General features: G+C 54.9%; 10 protein-coding genes across 10 annotated transcripts; 5 read left to right on the top strand and 5 right to left on the bottom strand.

The window, feature by feature from the left end:
* Positions 1-1,638: 1,638 nt before the first annotated feature.
* On the top strand, positions 1,639-3,268 carry PHYSODRAFT_315295 (hypothetical protein; the record flags this gene model as incomplete). Its single annotated transcript, XM_009529436.1, has 2 exons — positions 1,639-2,985; positions 3,140-3,268. 2 exons carry the CDS (start codon positions 1,639-1,641, stop codon positions 3,266-3,268), a joined length of 1,476 nt encoding a protein of 491 aa, XP_009527731.1.
* A 749-nt stretch (positions 3,269-4,017) lies between these two features.
* On the bottom strand, positions 4,018-4,470 carry PHYSODRAFT_332419 (hypothetical protein; the record flags this gene model as incomplete). The annotated part of the gene is made up of 1 exon (XM_009529435.1): positions 4,018-4,470. The coding sequence occupies one exon, from the start codon at positions 4,468-4,470 to the stop codon at positions 4,018-4,020; it is 453 nt and encodes a 150-aa protein (XP_009527730.1).
* A 401-nt stretch (positions 4,471-4,871) lies between these two features.
* Positions 4,872-5,576, bottom strand: PHYSODRAFT_501336 (hypothetical protein; the record flags this gene model as incomplete). Its single annotated transcript, XM_009529434.1, has 1 exon — positions 4,872-5,576. One exon carries the CDS (start codon positions 5,574-5,576, stop codon positions 4,872-4,874), a length of 705 nt encoding a protein of 234 aa, XP_009527729.1.
* Positions 5,577-6,581: 1,005 nt separating this feature from the next.
* On the top strand, positions 6,582-6,773 carry PHYSODRAFT_445369 (hypothetical protein; the record flags this gene model as incomplete). The annotated part of the gene is made up of 1 exon (XM_009529433.1): positions 6,582-6,773. A coding segment is annotated over one exon (192 nt), but the record flags the coding sequence as incomplete, so codon positions are not given.
* A 3,659-nt stretch (positions 6,774-10,432) lies between these two features.
* Positions 10,433-11,206, top strand: PHYSODRAFT_499297 (hypothetical protein; the record flags this gene model as incomplete). The annotated part of the gene is made up of 1 exon (XM_009529432.1): positions 10,433-11,206. One exon carries the CDS (start codon positions 10,433-10,435, stop codon positions 11,204-11,206), a length of 774 nt encoding a protein of 257 aa, XP_009527727.1.
* A 265-nt stretch (positions 11,207-11,471) lies between these two features.
* PHYSODRAFT_332418 (hypothetical protein) lies at positions 11,472-12,026 on the top strand (the record flags this gene model as incomplete). Its single annotated transcript, XM_009529431.1, has 1 exon — positions 11,472-12,026. One exon carries the CDS (start codon positions 11,472-11,474, stop codon positions 12,024-12,026), a length of 555 nt encoding a protein of 184 aa, XP_009527726.1.
* A 1,261-nt stretch (positions 12,027-13,287) lies between these two features.
* PHYSODRAFT_332417 (hypothetical protein) lies at positions 13,288-13,908 on the bottom strand (the record flags this gene model as incomplete). Its single annotated transcript, XM_009529430.1, has 1 exon — positions 13,288-13,908. One exon carries the CDS (start codon positions 13,906-13,908, stop codon positions 13,288-13,290), a length of 621 nt encoding a protein of 206 aa, XP_009527725.1.
* Positions 13,909-14,664: 756 nt separating this feature from the next.
* PHYSODRAFT_315293 (hypothetical protein) lies at positions 14,665-16,335 on the top strand (the record flags this gene model as incomplete). Its single annotated transcript, XM_009529429.1, has 2 exons — positions 14,665-15,127; positions 15,950-16,335. 2 exons carry the CDS (start codon positions 14,665-14,667, stop codon positions 16,333-16,335), a joined length of 849 nt encoding a protein of 282 aa, XP_009527724.1.
* A 144-nt stretch (positions 16,336-16,479) lies between these two features.
* On the bottom strand, positions 16,480-17,719 carry PHYSODRAFT_315292 (hypothetical protein; the record flags this gene model as incomplete). The annotated part of the gene is made up of 3 exons (XM_009529428.1): positions 16,480-16,576; positions 16,748-17,328; positions 17,468-17,719. 3 exons carry the CDS (start codon positions 17,717-17,719, stop codon positions 16,480-16,482), a joined length of 930 nt encoding a protein of 309 aa, XP_009527723.1.
* Positions 17,720-18,560: 841 nt separating this feature from the next.
* PHYSODRAFT_498211 (hypothetical protein) lies at positions 18,561-20,851 on the bottom strand (the record flags this gene model as incomplete). The annotated part of the gene is made up of 4 exons (XM_009529427.1): positions 18,561-18,753; positions 18,843-19,774; positions 19,895-20,269; positions 20,318-20,851. 4 exons carry the CDS (start codon positions 20,849-20,851, stop codon positions 18,561-18,563), a joined length of 2,034 nt encoding a protein of 677 aa, XP_009527722.1.
* Positions 20,852-20,858: the final 7 nt, after the last annotated feature.

Genomic DNA, 20,858 nt, shown 5'->3' with positions numbered 1-20,858 from the left:
TCGCGAGATCAACCTCTCGAACCCAGAAGTGAAGGTTTTCTCCTTCCTTCCCTTCGAAGGGGTGAACCTTCAGCCGCAGGGGCTTCGGTTGCACCGGCTTCGGCGCGGCCGCAGTGGCCTGCAGCCCTTGAACGTGGGCGATGAGCCCTCGCTCGTAGGTGTCGAACGCGTTGATACGCTCAACCTGCGCAGCCGGCGTCGCCGCCGCTAAGCTACGCAGGGCATCTGTCCCAAAGATGCCTGCCATCTTACGAACGGACTCGTACTGCGAGTCGTTCAGATGGGGAAACTCCGTACGATCCATCTTGGCTCACTCGATGAGACCACAGAGGATTCAGGTAGTCCAATCAACCCGCGTAGGCGTAGGATTGACTACAAGTGCTACCAAGTGTGACGGGGCACACAGGACTTCTTAACAGAGGAAGCAGGAGTATACAAACTCCAAGTGAACAGCCGTTAACGTGTCCCTGGTCTGAAGGGGACGACTTGACTTGAAAAGCGGTAGATCTAAGACTGAATGTATTTATAGGTTGGTACAGATTTGGCCTGCATACAAATGCTAAGTTCCCTATAGTTTGTGTCACACAAAATGTATCTGTTGGCTCTAAGGCCACTTGGGTCACTATCCAGGGGAGTGACCGATGTAGCCATCCCGGAATAGTGACAGGGTCACTATTCCATGTAGCCCCGTTACATTGACCTTGGAGCGAAAAACAACGTCGATCTCCGGGACTCTGTTGGGTTCGCAGTCGAAAAAGCGGCATCAATTGGCTGTTTTGAGGCGGTCAAGGTATTGCTTGCTGGTTGTGGAATAGTGGACACCTGGATTACGTTGTACAAAGCGATGACCAAGAATGATCTCCCAATGGTCCTTCTATTGCTCGAACACAGCGACCAAGCCACAATCGAATACGTTTTGCTCAACAAGACTCCTTCTAGGAAGGATAAGGCGATTTTTGTTGCGCTGCACTCCCGGTACTCGATTGCGGAATCGCAGCAGAAATTGCTCTGTCGAAAGGACCGTTTTTAAGGAAAATTTGTGCGTGTACGAGTAAGCTGCTGGTGCAATACACCCCCGGATTGGATTGTGCCCTACAGGGTGCGAGAGAGTTGCGTTTCTGCTAAGACTGCTAACTTCGGGTCCTACGCAACTCAAGGGACTCTTTTTTAATATGAGGGTTTGTGTGTCCGCCAAATGAAGAAGGCGGGGGGAGGGGGGGAGGGGGGGGGGGCAGTCTATGGATGTTTTCCAAGTCTAATGAACAAGTTGATTTGCTACGTCTGAGGTGTTGCCTACTCCAGCCAGTCCTTCCTATTTAATTGAAAGTGCCTGCAGCTTCGCATGAGAGACGCCTTGTGAGCGAGCACATAACTCACTGGCACTCGCCAATACCGATATTTCGTCACTTCCTCAGATCATCACCACTAAAAATACAGCTCCAGAATGGCAGCAGCAAAACGAGCAGCATCGACAAACAATGAACAAGCCGTTCATTCGCTATTAACCCTGCACGGCTTGGAGTCCAAGCTGCAGGGATGGCGAACCAAGCACGCAGACGCTCAATGACGGCGTCCCAGTTGGGTCTCGGGGCTGGGGGATTCACCCCACGCCTCGCTCAACCCGTGTCCGTGGTCGCTATGGCTGGAGCAGCACAGAGGAGGAAAATCTCCATGCGGACCCAAGGTCCTTCAACGCTTTGGCACCAGCCGTCCAGCCTGCGCATGCGCGATATCCGCTTCGACGTGTTCTTCCACCTCCCCGGCCGCCCCGAGCTGGAGCGCGTGTCCGTCCACCGCTCCCAGTCGCTCGTGTGCATGCAGGCAGCTCTCCAGCGTCAATTCGGAATTCCATTCGAGCAGCAGCGGCTGCTCTTCCACGGCGAACAACTCGAGGGCGACGACGAGTTGGGCGACTACGGACTGCAGGACAAGAGCGTGGTCGTCATGCGAGTCTCCCCACGCTATCGCAGCATCGGCGACGTCTTCTCCACTATCCGAACCATCCGCTTTCCGAGCCCCACGTCCCGCTTGGAGGATTTCCAGATCGTCGAGGTGCCTGCAGGGTTGCCCCCTCTACGCGTGGTGTTCCAGCGCATCGTACATGCCATCACGTACCTCACGACACTCGATCGGATGCAGGCAAGACGAACGCACCGCCGCGTATGGCGCCAACATGTGACGTTCTGGGACGAACCGACCCCGGCACCTTCAGCGCCACCGCGAACTCGTCTGAGCTACAGCTACAGATCTCGACCTCGGCAGTCGCTCATGCAGGAGCAGGTCGTGCTGGCGTCCGATGATAAGAGACCCCCAGCGTCTTACGTGCTGCAGACGAGCAGCACGGAGCACGTCGCGTCCATCTTGGCTCTCGCAAGCGCACACGGCGTCCAGCAACGACTGCAGCGGTCGCCACCGAATCGATCGTCCGCAGACGTCCGACATCTCAAGAAGTGGCTGGCAAGCCTCAAGTACTTCGCCGACGCGCGGCTGCCAGACTCCATCTTCCAGGAGCTCGCGCGCACCAGTACGTACTTGCGCGTGAGCTCCGGGGAGTTTGTCTTCCGCCAAGGAGAAGCAGGCGATAGTTTCTACGTGCTGATCACTGGGTGTGTGTCCTTGGCGGCCTATAGCACCGGGTTCTTCCGTACGCTCACTCCAGGCTCGTGCTTTGGTGAGATCAGTCTGATCGAACCGCAAGGTCTGCGCACTGCCAGCGCCTGTGTCACGTTCGCTACTACATCAGCCGAGCTGGCTGTGGTGCCTGGAGATCTCTATCGCCGAGCCATCAAGCCGTACAAGCAGGTCGTCCTGCGCGCGACTGAGACAGCTATTGCATCGATTCCTCGGATGCACGCGCTGCCCCCGTACATCGTCACGCACCTCGCGTACGCTGCTCGGTCCCTCACAGCACGCGCGGGCAGGCACATTATCTGTCGAGGGGAGGAAATCAGCGTCCTCGTGCTGCTGGTTCACGGCAGCGTCAAAGTCTCGAAGCCACCGATCAGAGGACAGTCGCTTGTGGCCGTTGTCCAGGCCCCCGCCGTCTTCGGACAGGAGGGGGCCCTGGCCACCACGACGTCTCCTGCTCCCTGGGAGCTCGTCGCACTCGACACGTGCTCGTTGCTGTGTCTGAGGAAAGACACGATCGCGTCCTTCCTCTCGCCTCGACAGGAGGTCGTACGAGCGCTCATGGGGGAGCACCACCAACGAGTCCGAGACTTCACCTTCCGCTTCAATTCGGGCGGTGGCGACAGCAGCAGAGACGTAGTAGGTTCTCCATCCAGGCACGCCTCCGTCCACCTCAGCGATGCCGCTCATCTGTTTGGGGACTCCAGTCGGAGAACGTCCATGCGGAACGGGAGCATTCTCTTCCCGAATATCCTCGTGAGAGATGAAACCATGCCAGGAATTCCGGCAACCTCGCGCTTGGACGAGCTGGCACGACCGGTGACAACGGAGGACCGTGAGCTCATGCAACTTCAAAGAAGCCTACGACATACCTCGCCACGCAAACGACCGACCACGCAGCCAGGAACTTCGAGATCCTCACCGTCGTGTGCCGAACTTGAGGCTCAGTATCTGAGTCGCGTGCTTCCTTTCAGTGGAATTGTCGGCCTTCAAGAGCAACTTCGATACGCCCCGTTCGACCAGAAAGAGAGCGTGATCCGTCCACCAGATGAAGACGGGATGGAGGACGCGAGGACGGTGGCGTTGCTCAACGGCCTACGCCGACTCCCCCCGGAGGACGTTTGTCTACTTCCTGTCGTGTGTCCTAGTCCTCGACGCAACGATCGAGGGTGCCACTTTCGCTTTGCCCCATTGAAGTCGGGGGATTAGGAGATTAGTTTCCTGCCAGTTCTAAGGCTGGGGGATCCTAAGTTTTCAACGTGGCCATGAGTGATAGTGGGTTTTGAAAGATGACTCTCGAGATTCATTTGATGGTAGTTGACAAAGATTATTATTTTGTAGTCGGGTTTTAGCCCAGCAACATGGAAAGTTCCCGAAATTAAAAAAAACTCAATCTCCCAGACCACTTGACTCCGAAGCCCTCACCTGGGCGGGTGGCACCAGCTCCTTCATCATCACCAGCATCGATTCGGCAGTCATTTCAGGAGTGTGAAGCGCCGACAAAAGCATGTTTGCAATGCTCTGCAGGTCATCCGATTTACAGTTCTTCGTCCGATTCAGCATCGCGAGCACTTTCGTGGCCGTCACTTCCTCATTCTTGTCCCGAGCTGACAGAAGTTTGTCTTGAATCCACAGCAGTCGGTGCGTCAAGGGGAATTTAAACTCCTCCATTAAACTGCCGAACTGGAACAAGTCGAATTGACAAGTGAACTTGCTGGCAGAATCCTGCTCATGGATCAACAAACGTGACCGGCGTGACGACTCCAAGTTGACGAGCACCCAGTAGCCGAAGTGCTGGAGTGTCCTGATTTCGAAGGGTTGATAATCAGGGGCGAACACCATGTTCTCCCACCGAATGTCGCCATGGCAGTAGCCGCTCTCGTGCCAGGTTTGCAGCGTATAAAGCAAGTTTGTCAGCCACCTGTTGACTTCGTCCACATTTCCAGGGAGGCGGTAGAATCCCTCCCGAGACAGCTGCACCACAGTTTTACGCGACGGGAAGCGGGTTTGCTTTAGGCTCCATGCACTTTGAAGGCTTCGCGGTTTATGTATGATCACCTGTAGATTTCGATAGATACCAATAATCCTCTTGTACTCCTCTCCATTTGCACATTGATCACGCCGTATAGTGATCTGCATCCTGATGCCGTCTACCAGCTCGATTGACCCCGTTTCTCTTTGATAGGATTTGAACGCAAAGAGTTGAGTGGGACGGGTCAACTTGGACTTGGTTGCCATATTGCTCAGGAAGAAGGCCAAATTGTAGAAAACCTTGATTGCCATCGTCGTGGAACTTCACAGATGGAAAACATGGGTTTGCGTCGGAATGCAAACAGCTCCCGACGGTCCCCGCATGCAACGTAGCCCAAAATGTACGGAAGCTCGCCAAAAAATTGTGAATTCCAGCATTTCATCTTTGGAATGAGCTCGGCGATTGTGTCGTTCATATCCGCAACGCCTTCTCTTTCTTCTCCACAAAGCACAAGACACCCATTGCAGAACACAGTGAGGTCCGACCGTATATTTGATCCATCTTCACCGAGATCTTTCCGCTCCACCTTTAATTGAACTCCATTCGCTCTGCAAATCTGAGCCGTAAAAGTAAAAAGCAGGTCGTCGAACTTCTGACACGATTGCTTCGTATCCTCTTCATCTAGTCCAGCCTCGCAACTCATAAAGAGAACATCGATCAGCGATGAGAGAGCGTCGAACCGGATTACTGGGCCAGCTCGGGCAAATATTAACTTGGCGGTTTGCTGGTCGCGGATGCGCACTCGGAATGCTAGGCGGCGTTGAAGCAGGAATGATAAAGCATCATGAAGCGGAAATCTGTCTAGCCCCAACTCCAACTTGGAATAGTTCCACAGGCCTGCAAGACCAACATCTTCCCGAGCTGAATTTGGCTCCAGTTCTTCTTCTTCTTCTTCTTGGGAGTGGATCAGCACCATAACGTGAGGCTCCCCAGAAACGTCCACAGAGAACCAAAGAAGAGGTTGTAGACAGTGGTAGCGATAGAAGTCCACAGTGAAGCAGTCGTCCATTTCAACCAGGGCACCACTTTCTACTCGTAACTGTAGAGATTTCTTATGCTCCTCTTGGTTGCACGCATGTCTTCTTTCACCCAGTAAAGCGTGACTTCGTTCGAGTCAGCGTTCACTTGCGGAGCGCTTGCAATGGCATTTCTCAACTCTGCTACTGCATTGATGGTCCCAATCTCCACTGTGAATGAGGGCGATTCACTCCCCAAGATACCGCACCACAGCGTTCTCATCTCTGGAGAATCTCTAAAAAAAATGCTTTTACTGTTTTTGGATTTGTCCTCAAAACATTCTTCTGAAAAAATACAGATTTTCAAAAAAGCAACATGATCGTAGTCTGGACGCGGATGAGTTGGTCCATTGTTTGCCTGCCAAGATCATGGAGAAGGTAGTGAACATCTTGTACAACGTGCAAGCAGACGACCTCAAGCTCTACCTTGCCAAGGATGGCAACGGGTGGATTCCTGCTTAGCTGTTATCTTACCCTACTTCGTGGAGGGGTCTCACGGAGGTTCTGGAGTCTATTGGGGCAGGGAATGATTGGCCCAAAGAAGATCAAGGATGCGATCGGCGAAAACCTGCCACGAACGATTGACCACCATCGTGGTGGTGGCCTCTCCTCTCGGACAATTCGAGTTGTGGATCGAGATCAACCACAAGATAATCGGCAACTTTCGACCGTATGAGGAAGTCGCTGAGCGTCTCAGGGGCCACCCTCAGGTCAAGGAGCTCGAACAGAAGGTATTGGGCCTGGTTCCCGGTATGGTCGCCCTTTGTTCCTGCTGATGCGAAGTCGGAGCGACTCGACTTCCATGTTTCATCCGGCGCCATTTCATTCGAGTATTCGTGGTTCATGAACCTGACGGAGCTCGATCAAGTCACACGCTACGACCTCGAGCGGCTTGCTCGGTCCGCTGCCTGTTTTGCCGATATTTTGGTAGAGAGGAAGCACCCAAGGGCAAACGAAAGCGTACTCAAAATATTAAGTACTACAAGGCTCCTTTCCGACCCCAGAACTACATCGAGCACAATACTTCCGCGCACTCAGCTAAGTGGGGAGAATACACAGGTCTCAGCGACGCAGAGAAGGCTGTATTTTTTGCTGATCTCACTTCTCGAAGCAACCAATTGGTAGCTCATTTTGACACAGAGAGTGCTGTGTTGCGGTTTTCTTTTCCAGAATTAATTGTGACTGAGCTGATTGGAAAAGTATTTTTCAATGCTGAAGATGAAGATGATGATATGACTGTTGCGAGGGCTCTTCGTGCTTTCGGCTCGGTAGTGGATGGGGTCTACACAGTGGAAATTAAGACGCCTCTGCGGTTTACTCTTTCGGTCAAATATCTCTCGGTTGGGTTGTCGTTTCGGCAGACGGCAGCAGTAATTCAGCAGCACTATAACGCCACAGGGAACTCGAAGCTTTACGGTATGACCGACGCTATGGCAGGCACTTATGCTCGTATTCTAGTTGCCTATTCGTTTCAACATCAGCAACCTCATCGCGTGGGGGGTTGCATTTGCTTGCGGCATCACAACCCACACCGATCGCTCTTTCATGGATCAGCGTGTTCGTGTTGCCGTCAACGGCGTGCTAGTCAACCTACACTTGCTCGCGGTCCCTATGTTTGACCGCCACACTGCTGTGGTCCAAGTTCACCTGATTGTTCGAGTACTCGATATTTTGTTCGCTAACTGGAGACAGAAGTTGGTTGGTATTTCATCGGATGGAGAGAACACTATGACAGGCCGTCATGGTGGGGTGGTCGCTCTTTTAGAGAAAGAGGCCACCCACTCGGTGCTGAGAGTGTGGTGTGCTGCTCATCAGATGGACCTGGTCATGAAAGCCGGTTTTTCCATTGTTGGGAATGGAGACTTTGTGAAGAATACAAAGGATTTAATTGTTCACCTTCGCCGCCAAAAAACCCTGATTACTGAAATGGGAGGTGCCGCCAAAAAACTAACTAATCGGTGGCTGTACATGGGAAACGCATTGCAGTGGATATTAAAAAACCATTTTCGCCTCGAAGAACACCTTGATGAAAACGTGTCTGCGGCACCAACGCCATCATGGTGGGTCAATGCAGCTGTTGTTTGTGGGATAACGGTGGTGGTGAACGTCACGTTTGTCAAGATACAGGGGAAGGATATCCTGCTCTCGCAGCAAATGGCAGAGATTGAGCTCCTTGTAGATCGCCTTCGCAAACTGCTACGAGTTGAACGCGTACCTAGCTCTGAATTCCAATCTAGCGCTAATGACACGATTTCTACGAAGTACTGGCTCAAAGAGCAACACTTGCTCGAGTTTATTAAAGACCAGGGGACGTTCGTCCAGAATCACATGAATAGTGTTGCAGATGCCGACAAAAATTCGATTCTGAGGCAGCTTGGCAAGTTTGTACTGCATCTAATTGAAGGTATGGAGCATGTACAAGCTGAGCGAGACAGCAACAATGACGCTGCCGCATCTCCGGCTCCGCCAGTAATGCCAGCTGAGCTTGTCACAGTCCCTCCTCGCCAGTTTGCAGAAGATATTTTGAATCCTCGCCGCGATCAATTGGCTTTGTTTTGGAGTGAGGCAAAAATTGAATCCGTTGAACGGGAGCATCGAGAGCTGTGTCAAGCCAATCTGCTTGATGAGATGGTTCGCACAGCCCTGGAGGAAGAATCGTATGAGACCAGCTTCAACGACGCCTGGGATTCAGTGCAAAACGCTGCTGCTCCAAAGACATTTTCACATCTCCGCCAGTTCTGCTGCGGATTGGCAACCGTATCCGCGAATACGGCGTCCGTCGAATCCGATTTTTCCGTATTGAAGTGTGAACTGAACGACCGGCGCACTTCGTTGACTTCTTTAGCCCTTGAAGGCATCTTCCAGGCTAAACAGTTCGATATGGTAGAGAAATTGTAGTAAATTGCATACTTTATTTCCTTAAACTGGCACTGTGCCGAAATAAACAAAACAAGAGTGCCGAAATATAGCTAATCCGACACATCCCGGCAGGTGCCAGTATAAGGGAGGTCTGCCCTAATACCGTCCAAAAGCAATCCATCGGTTTTTAGGACGCCTTTTAGGATAATGTTTAGGACATGTCCTAAAACCTTGGTTCTAGCAGTAAGGTTTTTTCCTCGATTAACAATGTGTGAATGTGTGAATCACACACCGTCCACCAGAGCGCTGAATGCGGGCGAGGGCGAGCGAATGCGAGCGCGAGCCTCACTTGGTGCATTCACCTATGGCCAGCACCCGCCGATCAGGCGGGGGCGTGTCTGCGCGAGCGAGCATATGCGAGCGCTGCAACCCGATATTTATTTTCCTAGACACCGCGCCTGGCCGAGCCGAGGACTTGCCGTCGCTAAGTCCGCAGGCGAGAGCCAACGCGAGAGTGTCCTGCCCACCTCAACATCAAGTAACTACTGTAGTGGCAGAACAGCAAGTACTGTATAGTATAGTATAGTACACTCTATTGTGAGAACCGGCTAAAATGCCCATCTGTAGCAACCCCTTATTAGATCTCAATCACTTAGTTAATCAGAGTACAATTCAGGGATGAAATCGATCGCGATCTGGATGCATCGCTTGACTGCGCGATTGTCCAGTAAAAGGTGGGCATTCTGCTCCAAACGCGGCTTTATTGACTTAACTTCCATAAAACGATCGCCTAATCTGCACATCCACTCACATATGCATCGCAGGACGCGATCGATTTGTAAATCGATTGAGCTAAATCAGGGTGCAAATCAATCGATGTATGAGCAAAATAGGCAAATGAAGCGGTTTCCACAATAGATGTGTCTTTATAGAACGTAAGTCCCTGGGGGGGTCCTAACTGTCCTAACTGTTCTAACTGTTCTAAACGTCCTACAGTTTGTCGTAATTAGGACTGTAAGGACAGCTACCTTAAATTACCGTTACCGTCATTTATGGGAGTATCAATTCGGTTTTCTAGGACAGTTTAGGACATTTAGGACTGTTTTAGTACAGATAATCCGACACCCGACCGCTAACAGAGTGGGGGGCGTGCAATCTAGTTTACTGTATCGCCGAAGGCTCAGGAGTGCAATCAACCTGGAAACCATACCCCGAAACTCCTGCGACTTCCTTTCATGATATTGGTGGGAAGAAAGAGACAGTTATCGTGCTTGAGCTAGCGCCTGAGAAGTGTAGACATTGAACGGTGCATCCTTGCTTGGAGTTTAAAAGTCCATTTACCAAAATCATAAATTCAATCCATTACTGACCGAGACGGCCCTAACAGCTCATTCACTATACATGTCGCCATCAATGCAGCAGATCTTTTGAATGTAGTCATCGAGGTGCACGCTACTGGTGAAAAAATCTCGGAAATATTCAAAAACAAAATCTCGGAAATATCTTAAAACAAGCTGATAGAACAAGACATCGCATGTCTGGAGGAGTCTGGAAACGTCGAGTCATTTCCTAACAGGATACGATGAAGATGAAGCTATATTGCGGCATTTGGGGGAGAGGATCACCTCCGTTCGTAGTGATGATTGAGCCCGATACCAGAGTCGAAAAGCTGCGGAGCGTCATTGCCAACAGCCCACACGTTGACGTCCATCCGAGTGATATCACTCTGTACTCGGTAAAGAGCATACATTGGTTTGAGCGCAGCCTAGCTGAACTGAAAGAGGCCGGCGCCCTAGTTGAAATGCGCGACTACGAGAAAGTGGGGAACTTCGGTACGGCCTTGTCTCCTCGACAGAGAGGGTGTCACGTTCAGGTGCAGATCGCTTCCAAGAAAACAATGTCCGTCAAATCCTTCAAGTTACCACCGGAAGCCATTGCTAGTCCAGTGGGTGGAGAGAACATTGATCTGAGAGGCCTCTGGGAATATTCACAACTTGGTATGTTGCAGCTATCCCTTCCGTCTACACTGTCGTTGTATCTTGAACGCCCCCTGCCATTCCGAGTCTGCATCAACAATCGGCACACGGCTGCTAAGATTTTTGCCGAGGATGGTCCGGAGATTAGCTGCGACGCTCTCTCATCGCTAATTGATGTTCTGGTGATGAGTTTCGAGGTTGGACTGGATGAAGAGGACACGAAGCAATCCTGCCAGAAGCTCGACGATCTGTTGTTTGCTTTTACCGGTCAGATTTCCAGAGCGAATGGAGTTCAATTAAAGGTGGAGCGGAAAGACCCCACTGACGATGGAAGTACTGGGAAAAGTTTGCGGTCGGACCTCACTGTGTTTTGTGATGGATGTCTTGTGCTTTGTGGGGAAGAAAGAGAAGGCGTTGCGGATATGAACGACACTATTGCCGAGCCGCAGTCGAAGATGACATGCTGGGATCCGCAATTTTTTGGTGAGCTTCCGTACATTTTGGGCTACGTTGCCTGTGGGAACCGTCGGAAGCTGTTTGCATTCCGATTCAACCACTTTTATTCCATCTGTGAAGTCTCCACGACAATGGCAATCAAGCTTTTTTACAACTTGGTTTTCCTCCTGAGCTACATGGCAGTTAAGTCCAAGTGGACCCGTCCTTCTCGGCTCTCCGTTCAAACCCTACCAAAGTGATACGGGGACAATCGAGCTGGTAGACGACAGCACGACGCGGATAACAATACGGCGTGATCATTGCGCGAATAGAGACGACTACAATAGGATTATTGGTATTTACCAAAATCTGCAGGCGATCAAATATACACCACAAAGCCTTCAAAGTGTGTGGAGGCTGAAGCAAACTCGCTTCCCGTCATGTAAAACTGTGGTGCAGCTGTCTCGGGAGGGATTCTACCGCCTCCCTGGAAATGTGGACGAAGTCAACAGGTGGCTGATAAACATGCTTCATGCGCTACGAACCTGGCACGAGAGCGGCTACTGCCATGGCGACATTCGGTGGGAGAACATGGTGTATGTCCCCAGTCAGGAGTTCATTCTAGATCTAGACGTGGTATATCGGCACCCTGGTTACTGGATGCTCGTCAAGTTGGAGTCGCCACGCCGGTCGAGTATTTTGATGCAGGAGCAGGATTCCGCCAGCAAGTTCACTTGTCAGTCAGACTTGTTCCACTTGGGCACACTGATGAAGACGCTTGAATTCCCCTTGACGCACCGACTGCTGTGGATTCAGCAGAAGCTGCTTTCAGCTCGCGACAGGACTGAAGCGGTGACGGCCAAGAAAGTGCTCGCGAAGCTGAATCGGACGAAGAAGTGTCAATCGGATGACCTGCAGAGCGTTGCGAACGTGCTTCTTCTACCGGCGCTTCACACTCCCGAAATGACGCCCGAATCGATGCTGGTGATGATGAAGGAAATGGTGCCACCCGCCCAGGTGAAGGCGGCAGAGTCGAGCGGTCAGGCAAGTCGGCCTTCGCGATCTCTGTCACTCTACTAGCGCTTTATTGGACAGGATGTCGAACGCCACCTGTGGTTTGCCATTTACTTTAAGATCTTCCCGATTTACTTTTTTTCTGTGTTGAGCCCGACTAACTAGGAATTTAGAACAGCATTTAATAAATGGGAGAGCCGCCGTATCCCTTGTATCTCCCTCCACACGCCGGAATTCATCCAGGTTGAAGCTTGGATTCCAAGTCAATCCCGCGTCACAGAGCCGTGAGGTTCACCCTCGTTGTCCTCGGCATCCTTAAGAAGCATCGCTGTCAGGCACCAACAACTCAAGGTACCAATCCGCACCGGGGGAGTCTGCGCGGTCATCAGTGTCATCATGGTCGTCCAAGAGAGCTGATAAGTAATTTAGCAACTCTTGTATCTGCCGGATTCGACCTCCTTCCGGTCCTCCAGTCAACGCAACTCGCGAAACAGCTACATCAAGCAGCTTTCCCAACTGGTAAAGGTCGTGATCATACTTCAGCTTCCGACCATTACACGGGTGCTCCTATGTAATCGGTGCCCCGGGCTCGTGCGCCTTGTCCATATCAATGAGAATCCAGTAGCAGGGACGTAGACAACATTTCCCCAGCGCAGGTCACCGTGACAATAACCACGACTATGCCAGTTGTTCAAAGCAACCAGCATGCCGCGTAACCACTCGCTCAATTCGGTCTCGGTCTCAGGAAGGCGATGATAGCCCAACGGACCCAGACGGACGATCAACTTACGCCGCCATCTTTGAATATCCAGGCGCCTCACTTCCTGTAAATGCGTATGTCCACCAGGCACCGGAGTTATTCCAGCCAATGTCCTGTAAATGCCTTTGAGTCGCGAGTAGTTTTCTTTTTCCACCCAGCTCCGCTTGGTTTCACGCTTCATGGCATCCTGAACCACTTGAAGTGTTCGGCCACGCTCCTCCCCAGTGGCACTTGGGTGTCTTGAGAACCATGTTGCAGGAAGTGCTTGCTTCGACACGGTCATCATCCAATCAAAGAGGAACGCCAAGTTATAAAACGCTTTGGTGGCGTCCGTTCCACCATTGTGGAAAACGGAGAACGTCACCAACGGGATCCTTTTGAGGTTGGTATTGATGGCGACAAACTGGATCTGGGCTTCACTCGACGCATACCCCAGTATGTAGGGAAGGTTGCCATAGTACGTCGACTGCCAGGGAACCATTTTGTCGGTCAGTTCCGCCAGAGGTTTCGACATATTCTTACGAGCACGTTTCTCCTCAACTCGTAGCAACGGAATCCCTCTACAAATCAGGGTCTTAAGGTGCCGAACGTGGTTCCGGTTGGGTCAGCTGCGTTCCTCACGAAGTTGATGTCCATGCCCTTTGCGCGGCAAATGTGCACGCTCAGTTCAATCAATTGATCGTAGAACAGGTGCCACCTCTCCTCCGAGCTGGTCTCCGGGAGTCCAGGCACGCAACTCTCCAAGAAGGTGTCAATCCGCGCCAAGAGATCTCCACACACGATCTCCTGAGTCCCCTCAGCGAACAGATTGGTGGGAGTTCTCCCCACTTGAACCGATACAGGCAAATGTCGTTGAAGAAATCCCCCCAGCTCGTCCGGTTCAGGAAGATTTGGCTGGTCAGTTGGGAATGGAGGATAATTCCACAGCGAAGAAAACCCAACATCTCCGTCGCCACCGCGGCGCTGCTGGGCTGCTGGCGGAAGTGTAGCGTTTGCTGTCGACGGCTCCTGCCTCAGGCACACGAGTAGTTGAGTGGTGTTATCAGCAGCAACACCGAAGCGTCCGATGAGCTCCTTGACGCTGCTGATAAGTAAGCCATCCGTGAGCTCCTGATACACGTCAGGAACCGCTCCGTGTAAGGCTGCCACGTTCACCGTGTCGAGCAGCCAGTTGCCGTTCTCATCCATCGCCTAGTAAACGCGCACTTCCCGCCAATTTACTTCCGGAGTGTTGAAAATTTGAGCCACCAAAGACCCTGCCACTTCGCGACGACCAATCTCAACCGAAAACACCACTCCATGTCCCAATAGGCGGCACCGCAGCTTCACTCTCGTCGGTGCGTCTGGGACGTCCATCTTCTGGTTAGGTGCTGCCGATCCGACCGTGTCCGCCAGAAGGCGGAAGGTTGGGGACTGAGCCGAGCACGGAACATGGTGTCATGGGATTTCGAAGATACTGTAGTGTAAGGCTATCAACGATTGATCGTCGTCGGTTCGCTGGAACTACTGGCGGAATGGCTTCCGTTCGATGGGATTCGCCAATGACGTCGTCCCCACGACACGTGAAAAGTAGAGCCCAGATCTGGGGGTCGCTGCTGTACGTCTTGGGCTTCGTTACGAGTATAAAGAGCCTAGCGTGGCTGCTAACACATTCATCGGGACCTCCGGAGTCAGCACAATGACGTCTTGAAAGTCGACTCGGTAATCAAGCCATGGCCGGAGTTGCACAGGAGACACAATAGCCAGATCATAATGTCGCTTGATCCATTCGCGGAAGTGTAAGACTTGTCGGGGTAAACCGGTCACACCCCTGAAACATCCCGAGTCTCTGAATAGCCGTTGGTTTTGCATGACAACTCTGGTATTTTTACGAGCTGAGACTTCCGCGACGTGCTGTCTGCCAGCTGCTCCACTTCCCAGTCTCGTTGTTTTTGTCGAGGGGCTATGACGACGGCCGAGAGCTTCGGCGTGAGGCTCAAGCGGAAGGTGCTGAGTGCCGAGACGAAGCTCTTCGAGTGGCGGCCATGCAGCTGCTCGATCCTGGCTCGCGATGGCAAGTTGTTACTGCAGTTGCAGACGCCACCACAAGATGAAGACGCGCACAGCGAGCTCGAGAACGAGACGGAGACGGTCACCATCGACTTGGCCACGCAACTGCTCAACGTCGTGCCCAAGAAGAACAAGGCGCGCTGCGACCTCGAGTACTACGCGCCCGTCGCCACCATGAGCGGCCAAGTGCTGAAAGAGGAGCTCATGGCGCCGTCCGCCACTCACTGCCAGCAATGGATCACGCAGGTGCGGCGTGTCCAGCAGCAAGCGCATCAGCAACGTAGACCCACTTCCAGCGCCTCGACGAGGTCAGGAGCGTCGCCCGTTGCACCGCTGCCGTCGCCACTCACAAGCCACAGTGAGCTTAATGGCAGCAGGAACAGCAGAGCCTCCAGCACGACCAACGCTAACGCTGGAGCAGTAGCGCCCTCAGTAGTGTCGACTACAACCAGAGAGCCTTCGCCTGCTAGAAGGCACGTCTCATGTGAGATGTCTCGGTCAGATCTAGGCCCTCCAGAAATCCGTCCGGGGCAGCGTCTCGAGTCTTCGTCATTGTCGTCCTCCGCCATCTCCTACACGTTGCCGGACAGATTAGCAGCAGTTGCAACCGCGGCTTCCTGTCGCGTTCGCGAACGCTGCGAGCCTGCCCAGCCAGCGGTGAACAACAGCGAGCTGGATCACACTGTCGACTCTTCTTCAAGCTGTCCACCAGCTCCTGCGCTTGAGCCGGTGCCTCGGTCGGATACTCGACAGTCGCTCATATCGTCCATTTCTTCCGTCTCGACAACAGATCCACCCACAACGCAGTGGCGACGAGGGAGCGCAGTCCATGTCTCCAGCCCTCGGTCCTCGTCGTCTTCATCTGAGAGTGAAATGCCCCATTCACCGCATCGGCGCTCTCGTCGAGGCAGACCATCGCCACACGGCGTTGGAGACTTTGAGAACAACGATCAGGGGAGTGACGATGATCTGGAACCAACCCAGTACCGGAGACGGAGCTTTCGGCGGACTTCTGAAGTATTGGACGAACGGCACACAACCACGACGCGAGCGGTTAGTGGTAGTAAACTTGCATCCTCATTGTCATCAAGAGGCTCACCCCCCTACCGAGTTGCAGCTCGTACACGGCAATCACCCGCATGGTTCAGTGAAGGTGCAACTTCGACGGCATACGACGGAGACGGCGGGTCCTCTCAAGCTGAGCTGCACATTCTGCAGCGCGTCGAGGCGGCTCTGCGTGCTCTTGAACTTGAGAATGCTCAGGCCAAAACACGTGAGCGGGAGCTGGTCCAGGAGATCCAAACACTACGCGATGGCGCGCGCGTAGCTGCAGCTGAGCGGAAACACATCGAGCAGGAATACCGTCACGCACGGCGCGAAGTTGACTCGTGGAGACGTGCAGCGCAGAGTGCCGAGGCTGCAGCAGCACAACTGCAAGAACAACTTGGCATCGCGCGCGAGGAGAACCAGCTCTTGGCCGGCGAAAAGATGCGCCTCAAACGCCAGAACAGCGAGTTGTTAAACCAGGTGCATCGTCTCGATTCGCTTGTCTACGGCCGGTTCTAGTTCACAGGTACAAACACAACAACTGCTCAATATCAGTGAAATACAGCGGGCAATGTTGCGTACGTTGGTTGGTAAAGTCCCCAGTTTCTTGCTGAGGTTTGAATTGTTGAGTTGTTGGAGAATCTTCATCAGTTGGCGCTTGATCTAAACGAAGCCGCTGCCAGATCCGCTCCAGTGCTTGTCTTCGTACCGCTCAGCGAAGTCCGCGTGTGATGACGCACTCTTGGTCGCTGATTCCTTGCTCTTCTCATCCTTCGAGACTTCCTCTTGAGGTCCTGACATACGCTTTGTCCTCATTCTTCTCATGGGGAATTTGTTGATAGTAGCTGCTGCGCTTTTCGACGCGTCTTTCTTCTCCGTTGAAGCAGACTGCTCGTCTTTCTGCTTGTCAGTCTCCCCCTTCCTCATCTGCTTCTCCTTCTCCAGCTTCTCCTCAGCAACAGTAGCAGCGACCATAACCTTGGCAGCCTCTGCAGCAGGCGTAGTCGCCCCCTTGGCCAGATCTCCTGGGTTCTCCCAGATCCACGAGAGCCAGCCGGGCGTCAGAGCGTACATGACGGTGCTCCAGATCGCCTCTCCTCCCTGCGCCTGCACCGTTTGGTCCCGCACGACGCCGCTCACGAACTCCTTGGCGTGGTTCTGGACGTCTCTGCGACTCAGCACGTCGTGCACCGAGTCGCTGAGCGTTTTGCCCACGTTCTGCTTGACCGCGTCCTGCAGGAACGTGTGCGCCAGCAGCTGCGTCAAGTTGGCCCTCGTCTGGTCGTCACGCATGATCTGCTCCAGCAGCAGCAACAAGGCCTCCTTGGCCTTGGGGTCCACCACCGTCGACCGCAACAGGTCCACGAGCTGCCGCAGCGTCTTGGGGTCTTCCAGCAGCGCCGTCACCGTGTGCTTCGTCAGATCCGCCACCTGCGTCCGCGTCATCGGGTCGTTCAGCGTGTGAATCACCAAAGCGCGCAGCGCCTCACGCGTCGAATCCATCACCACAAGCTGCAGCAAGCAAGCGAAACACCAGTTTGTCAGCAACTACTCGTACATAAATGATTGCACCATTTCACCCAAACTCATCACAATGAAAGCTGCAATCATATCAACACAACACTATTTCGCCCTTGAAGCGCTTCCTCACCCTTTGCAGGAACCTGGAGGCTTGGTCCAGCACCTTGGGGTCGTTCAGCACCGTCTGCACGATCTGCGACGCCAGCTCGCGCGTGTTGTCCCGCAGCGTCTCGTCCTGCAGCGAGCGCGACGCCACCTCGGCCGTGTGTCGGCTCATGCCGAGCTTGAGCTCCGGCCCGAAGGCCACGAGCCCCACGCCGCCCAGCACCAGCGAGCCGACCCACCACCACACGCGCTGGCTGCGCATGAGGCGCCGCACCATCTCCGGCTCGCTCAGGTTAGGAGGAACCTGCGGCGGAGTGTGGGGCGGAACGTGGTGGGCGCTGTAGTGTCGCCGGCGTGGACCCGCGTAACGCGCACTCAAGGAGGGAGACACGCCGCGACGAGGCGCATCTGATGCAGCCTTCCGCAGCGGCTGCAATCGGCCGCTAGACGCCATGAAGCGCAGCATCTTCAAGTGATACTTTCAGTCTGTCACTGACGTAGCGGATTTTGATGTGGGGACCGCCGTGGCGTCGTACATAGGGAGGGTGTGTCCGGTTGAAAGAGACCTATCGATGAGGAATGTGTGCGGTCTCAAGACAGTGTGGCGTGGAATGGGACTCATGCACTTGGACGCAGTGTAGTGACAAAATGTATCTATGCAGACTCCTTTAGGTATGGGGGCTATTACCGACGCAACGCAACACCTCCGCGGTCGTTCGAAATCCATTCCATTGCACACGCACTATCCACCTCAAATCACTTCAGGTAAACGCACCGCCAATGCTCATCACGGCAGCGCCGCTCGGACCGTCGAAGGCGCTCGTCGCACAACCGGGCGCTGCGTCTCCTTGCTCTGTCTGCCTAATGTCTGTCTGTCCTCCGGCCATCGCACAAAAGCTGTCTTTTTCTGTCTTCGATTCGTTCCGATGCCTGCTCGTCTTCTGCTGCTGGTCTCGCGCTCGCTAATACATCACCCACCGCTCGCCAAGCCGCCCAGCCAACACCCGCACGCCTGCCGCAAGCGTTGCAACTACATTGCTCCCACTGCGCTTCGTTCGGCCGAGCTGAGCTGCTAGCTGCGGTGGGCGCCTCATCGCGTCGCGTCGTCCCTGTATAGTTTAAAAAGTCTGGCACTGGTACTTCCAGATCACGGCGAAGCAGTCGCCGCTTCCCGTTGCGAAGTAGGGCGACGCTGGGGACGACGCAACACTTATCACCGAATTCCGGTAGCCCGTCAGCGTCAGCACCGAGCGCGACGAGCGCGGGTCCCAGAACACCACAGACCGGTCCTTTGATCCCGACATCAACCACCTGTAATGTAATGATCACAACAGCAGACAGAGTCAGTAAGTGTAATGCCCAGTAGCATATAAAGCAAGAGCATTTCGCAGCAGACGCACCTTCCATCAGGCGTGTATGCAACAGACAGCACAAAGTCCTTGTGGCCCTGGAAAAGCATGCGCGGCCGCGTCGTGGTGCGGCCCTGCGCGCACACGTCCCACAACATGATGTTGCGGTCGAGCGAGCCAGAAATCACGTTCTTGCCGTCGGGCGAGAAGGCGATCGAGTACACGGAGTCGCTGTGGCCCTCCAGGCGGTCCAGCAGCTGTGCGGTCTCGGTATCCCAAATTCGTACAACCTTGTCCAGCGAGGCTGCAGCCAGAAGACGTCCATCCGGGGACAGCGCCACTGAAGTCACGCCGTCCGACGGGCCGCCGCTCTCGTTGCCGAAGATCTTCTTGCACTGGCCGTTGCGAGCGTCCCAAAGACGAACCTTGCGGTCACCCGAGCCAGACACAATCAGGTCGTTCACGTAGTCCAGCGAGTAAATCTCTGACTCGTGGCCGGTCATGGCAGGGCCCTCCTCGTTCGAAGCAATGTCCCACACACGGATAGTGTTCTGCGGCATACCCGCCACGAGCTTTGTACAGTCAGGCGAGAAGCAAACAGCGCGCACGTAGGCGTCGTCGGCCTCGTTAGCGGCAGCGTTGGCCTGAGACGTGGGGGTCTGTCCGTTGGAGCCGGCAGGACGCGACACCAGGAACTTGCGGTCGCCGGTCTTGACATCAAACACCTGCGCGGTCTTGTGGCAGCCAGAGGCCATCATCGTACCGTCCGACGAGAAGCGCACGCAGCACACGACGCTTTGGTGGTCCATCGACTGGTGCATCTCAGCCGCGGGGCGCTCCGACTCCTGGTACGACATGCTGGTCTTGGACGAGTACACGCAGCTCCAGTTGAGGCGGCTGGCCTTCGTGTTCGAGCTCTTCTGCGTCGTGTTGTTGCCCGAAGCCGCCGACAGCGTCGTGGGCGCGCTGGCGGACGGCCGGCTCTCGGCGTTCTCGCCCTCGTTCTTCACGCTAGAAGGCGCGCTCTGGGACTGGTTCGCGCTGGCGGCGCTGGGGCTGGAGTTGGTGCTGTTGGATCCCTGCTCGCGGTTCATCTTGTTGACCTGGGGAAGCATACCGCTGGACGCGGGGGCGCTGCCTCCGGCCGAGCTGACGGGCGGCAGCGCGCCCTTGCCATTGGCGTTGAGGCTGGGGATGCTGGGCTCCGATCCGTTGAGCTTGGACTTCTTGAGCGCCGGCGGGGAGCTGGCCGCGCGGTCCTTGCCGTTCACTTCGCTGTTAATGCTGGGCATGCGGCGGGACGAGGGCGTCGTGTTGGAGTTGCTCGTGTCCAGCGGGCTGAGCTGCGGAGGCGGGTTGGCGGCGCCTCCCTGGGGCGGAGGCGGCAGCTGAGGGGGCTGCTGGCCGAGCTGCTGCAGACTGCGCGAGGCCGGCTGCACGGGCACGACGCGCACGGGGGAGCTGCCGCTACGCTGCTGCTGCTGCTGGGTGGTGGGCGCGCGGCCCGAGGACGTGGCGGCCGCCACAAGGTTGGACATGAGCGAGGACGAGTCGTCCTGCATGCCGCCGCTGGTGGGCGGTGCGCGCGAGCGCTTGGCCGGGAGCTTGGCCGGCACGGCCGGTTGTTGCTGCTGCGGCGGCGGCGGCACCTGCTGCTGCTGTTGCGGCGGCGGCACCTGGCCCGTCTCGAGCTGGCGGCGCATGCGCATCATGTCCTCCTCGTACTGCTGGCGGATGCGGCGGTGGTTGGCCTCGAGCGCCTTGAGCGACTGCTGGATCTGGTCCATCTCCACGACCTGCGACTGGATCTTGCGCTCCATCTCGAGCTGCTCCATCTTGGCCATGTTGAGCTGCTGGATGGCGGCCTCGTACTCGGCCTTGACCTGGTCCAGCATCTCGCCCACACGGCTCGTGGCCGCCGTGGCCAGCTGAGGCGGCGCGCCGGGGTTGCCCGACGTCGGACCGCGCAGCTGCGGCTGCTGGGCCTGCTGCGGGGGCGGCACGGCGTTCGGGTTGCCGCCGCGGCCGCGGGCCGGGCCGGGAGCGGACGACGTGTACATGGTGACG

This window comes from Phytophthora sojae, assembly GCF_000149755.1.
Source record: "Phytophthora sojae unplaced genomic scaffold PHYSOscaffold_4, whole genome shotgun sequence".
Taxonomy (NCBI): domain Eukaryota; phylum Oomycota; class Peronosporomycetes; order Peronosporales; family Peronosporaceae; genus Phytophthora; species Phytophthora sojae.
The sequence above is the reverse complement of the archived record's forward strand: the minus strand, read 5'-3'. Positions and strand labels throughout refer to the sequence as shown.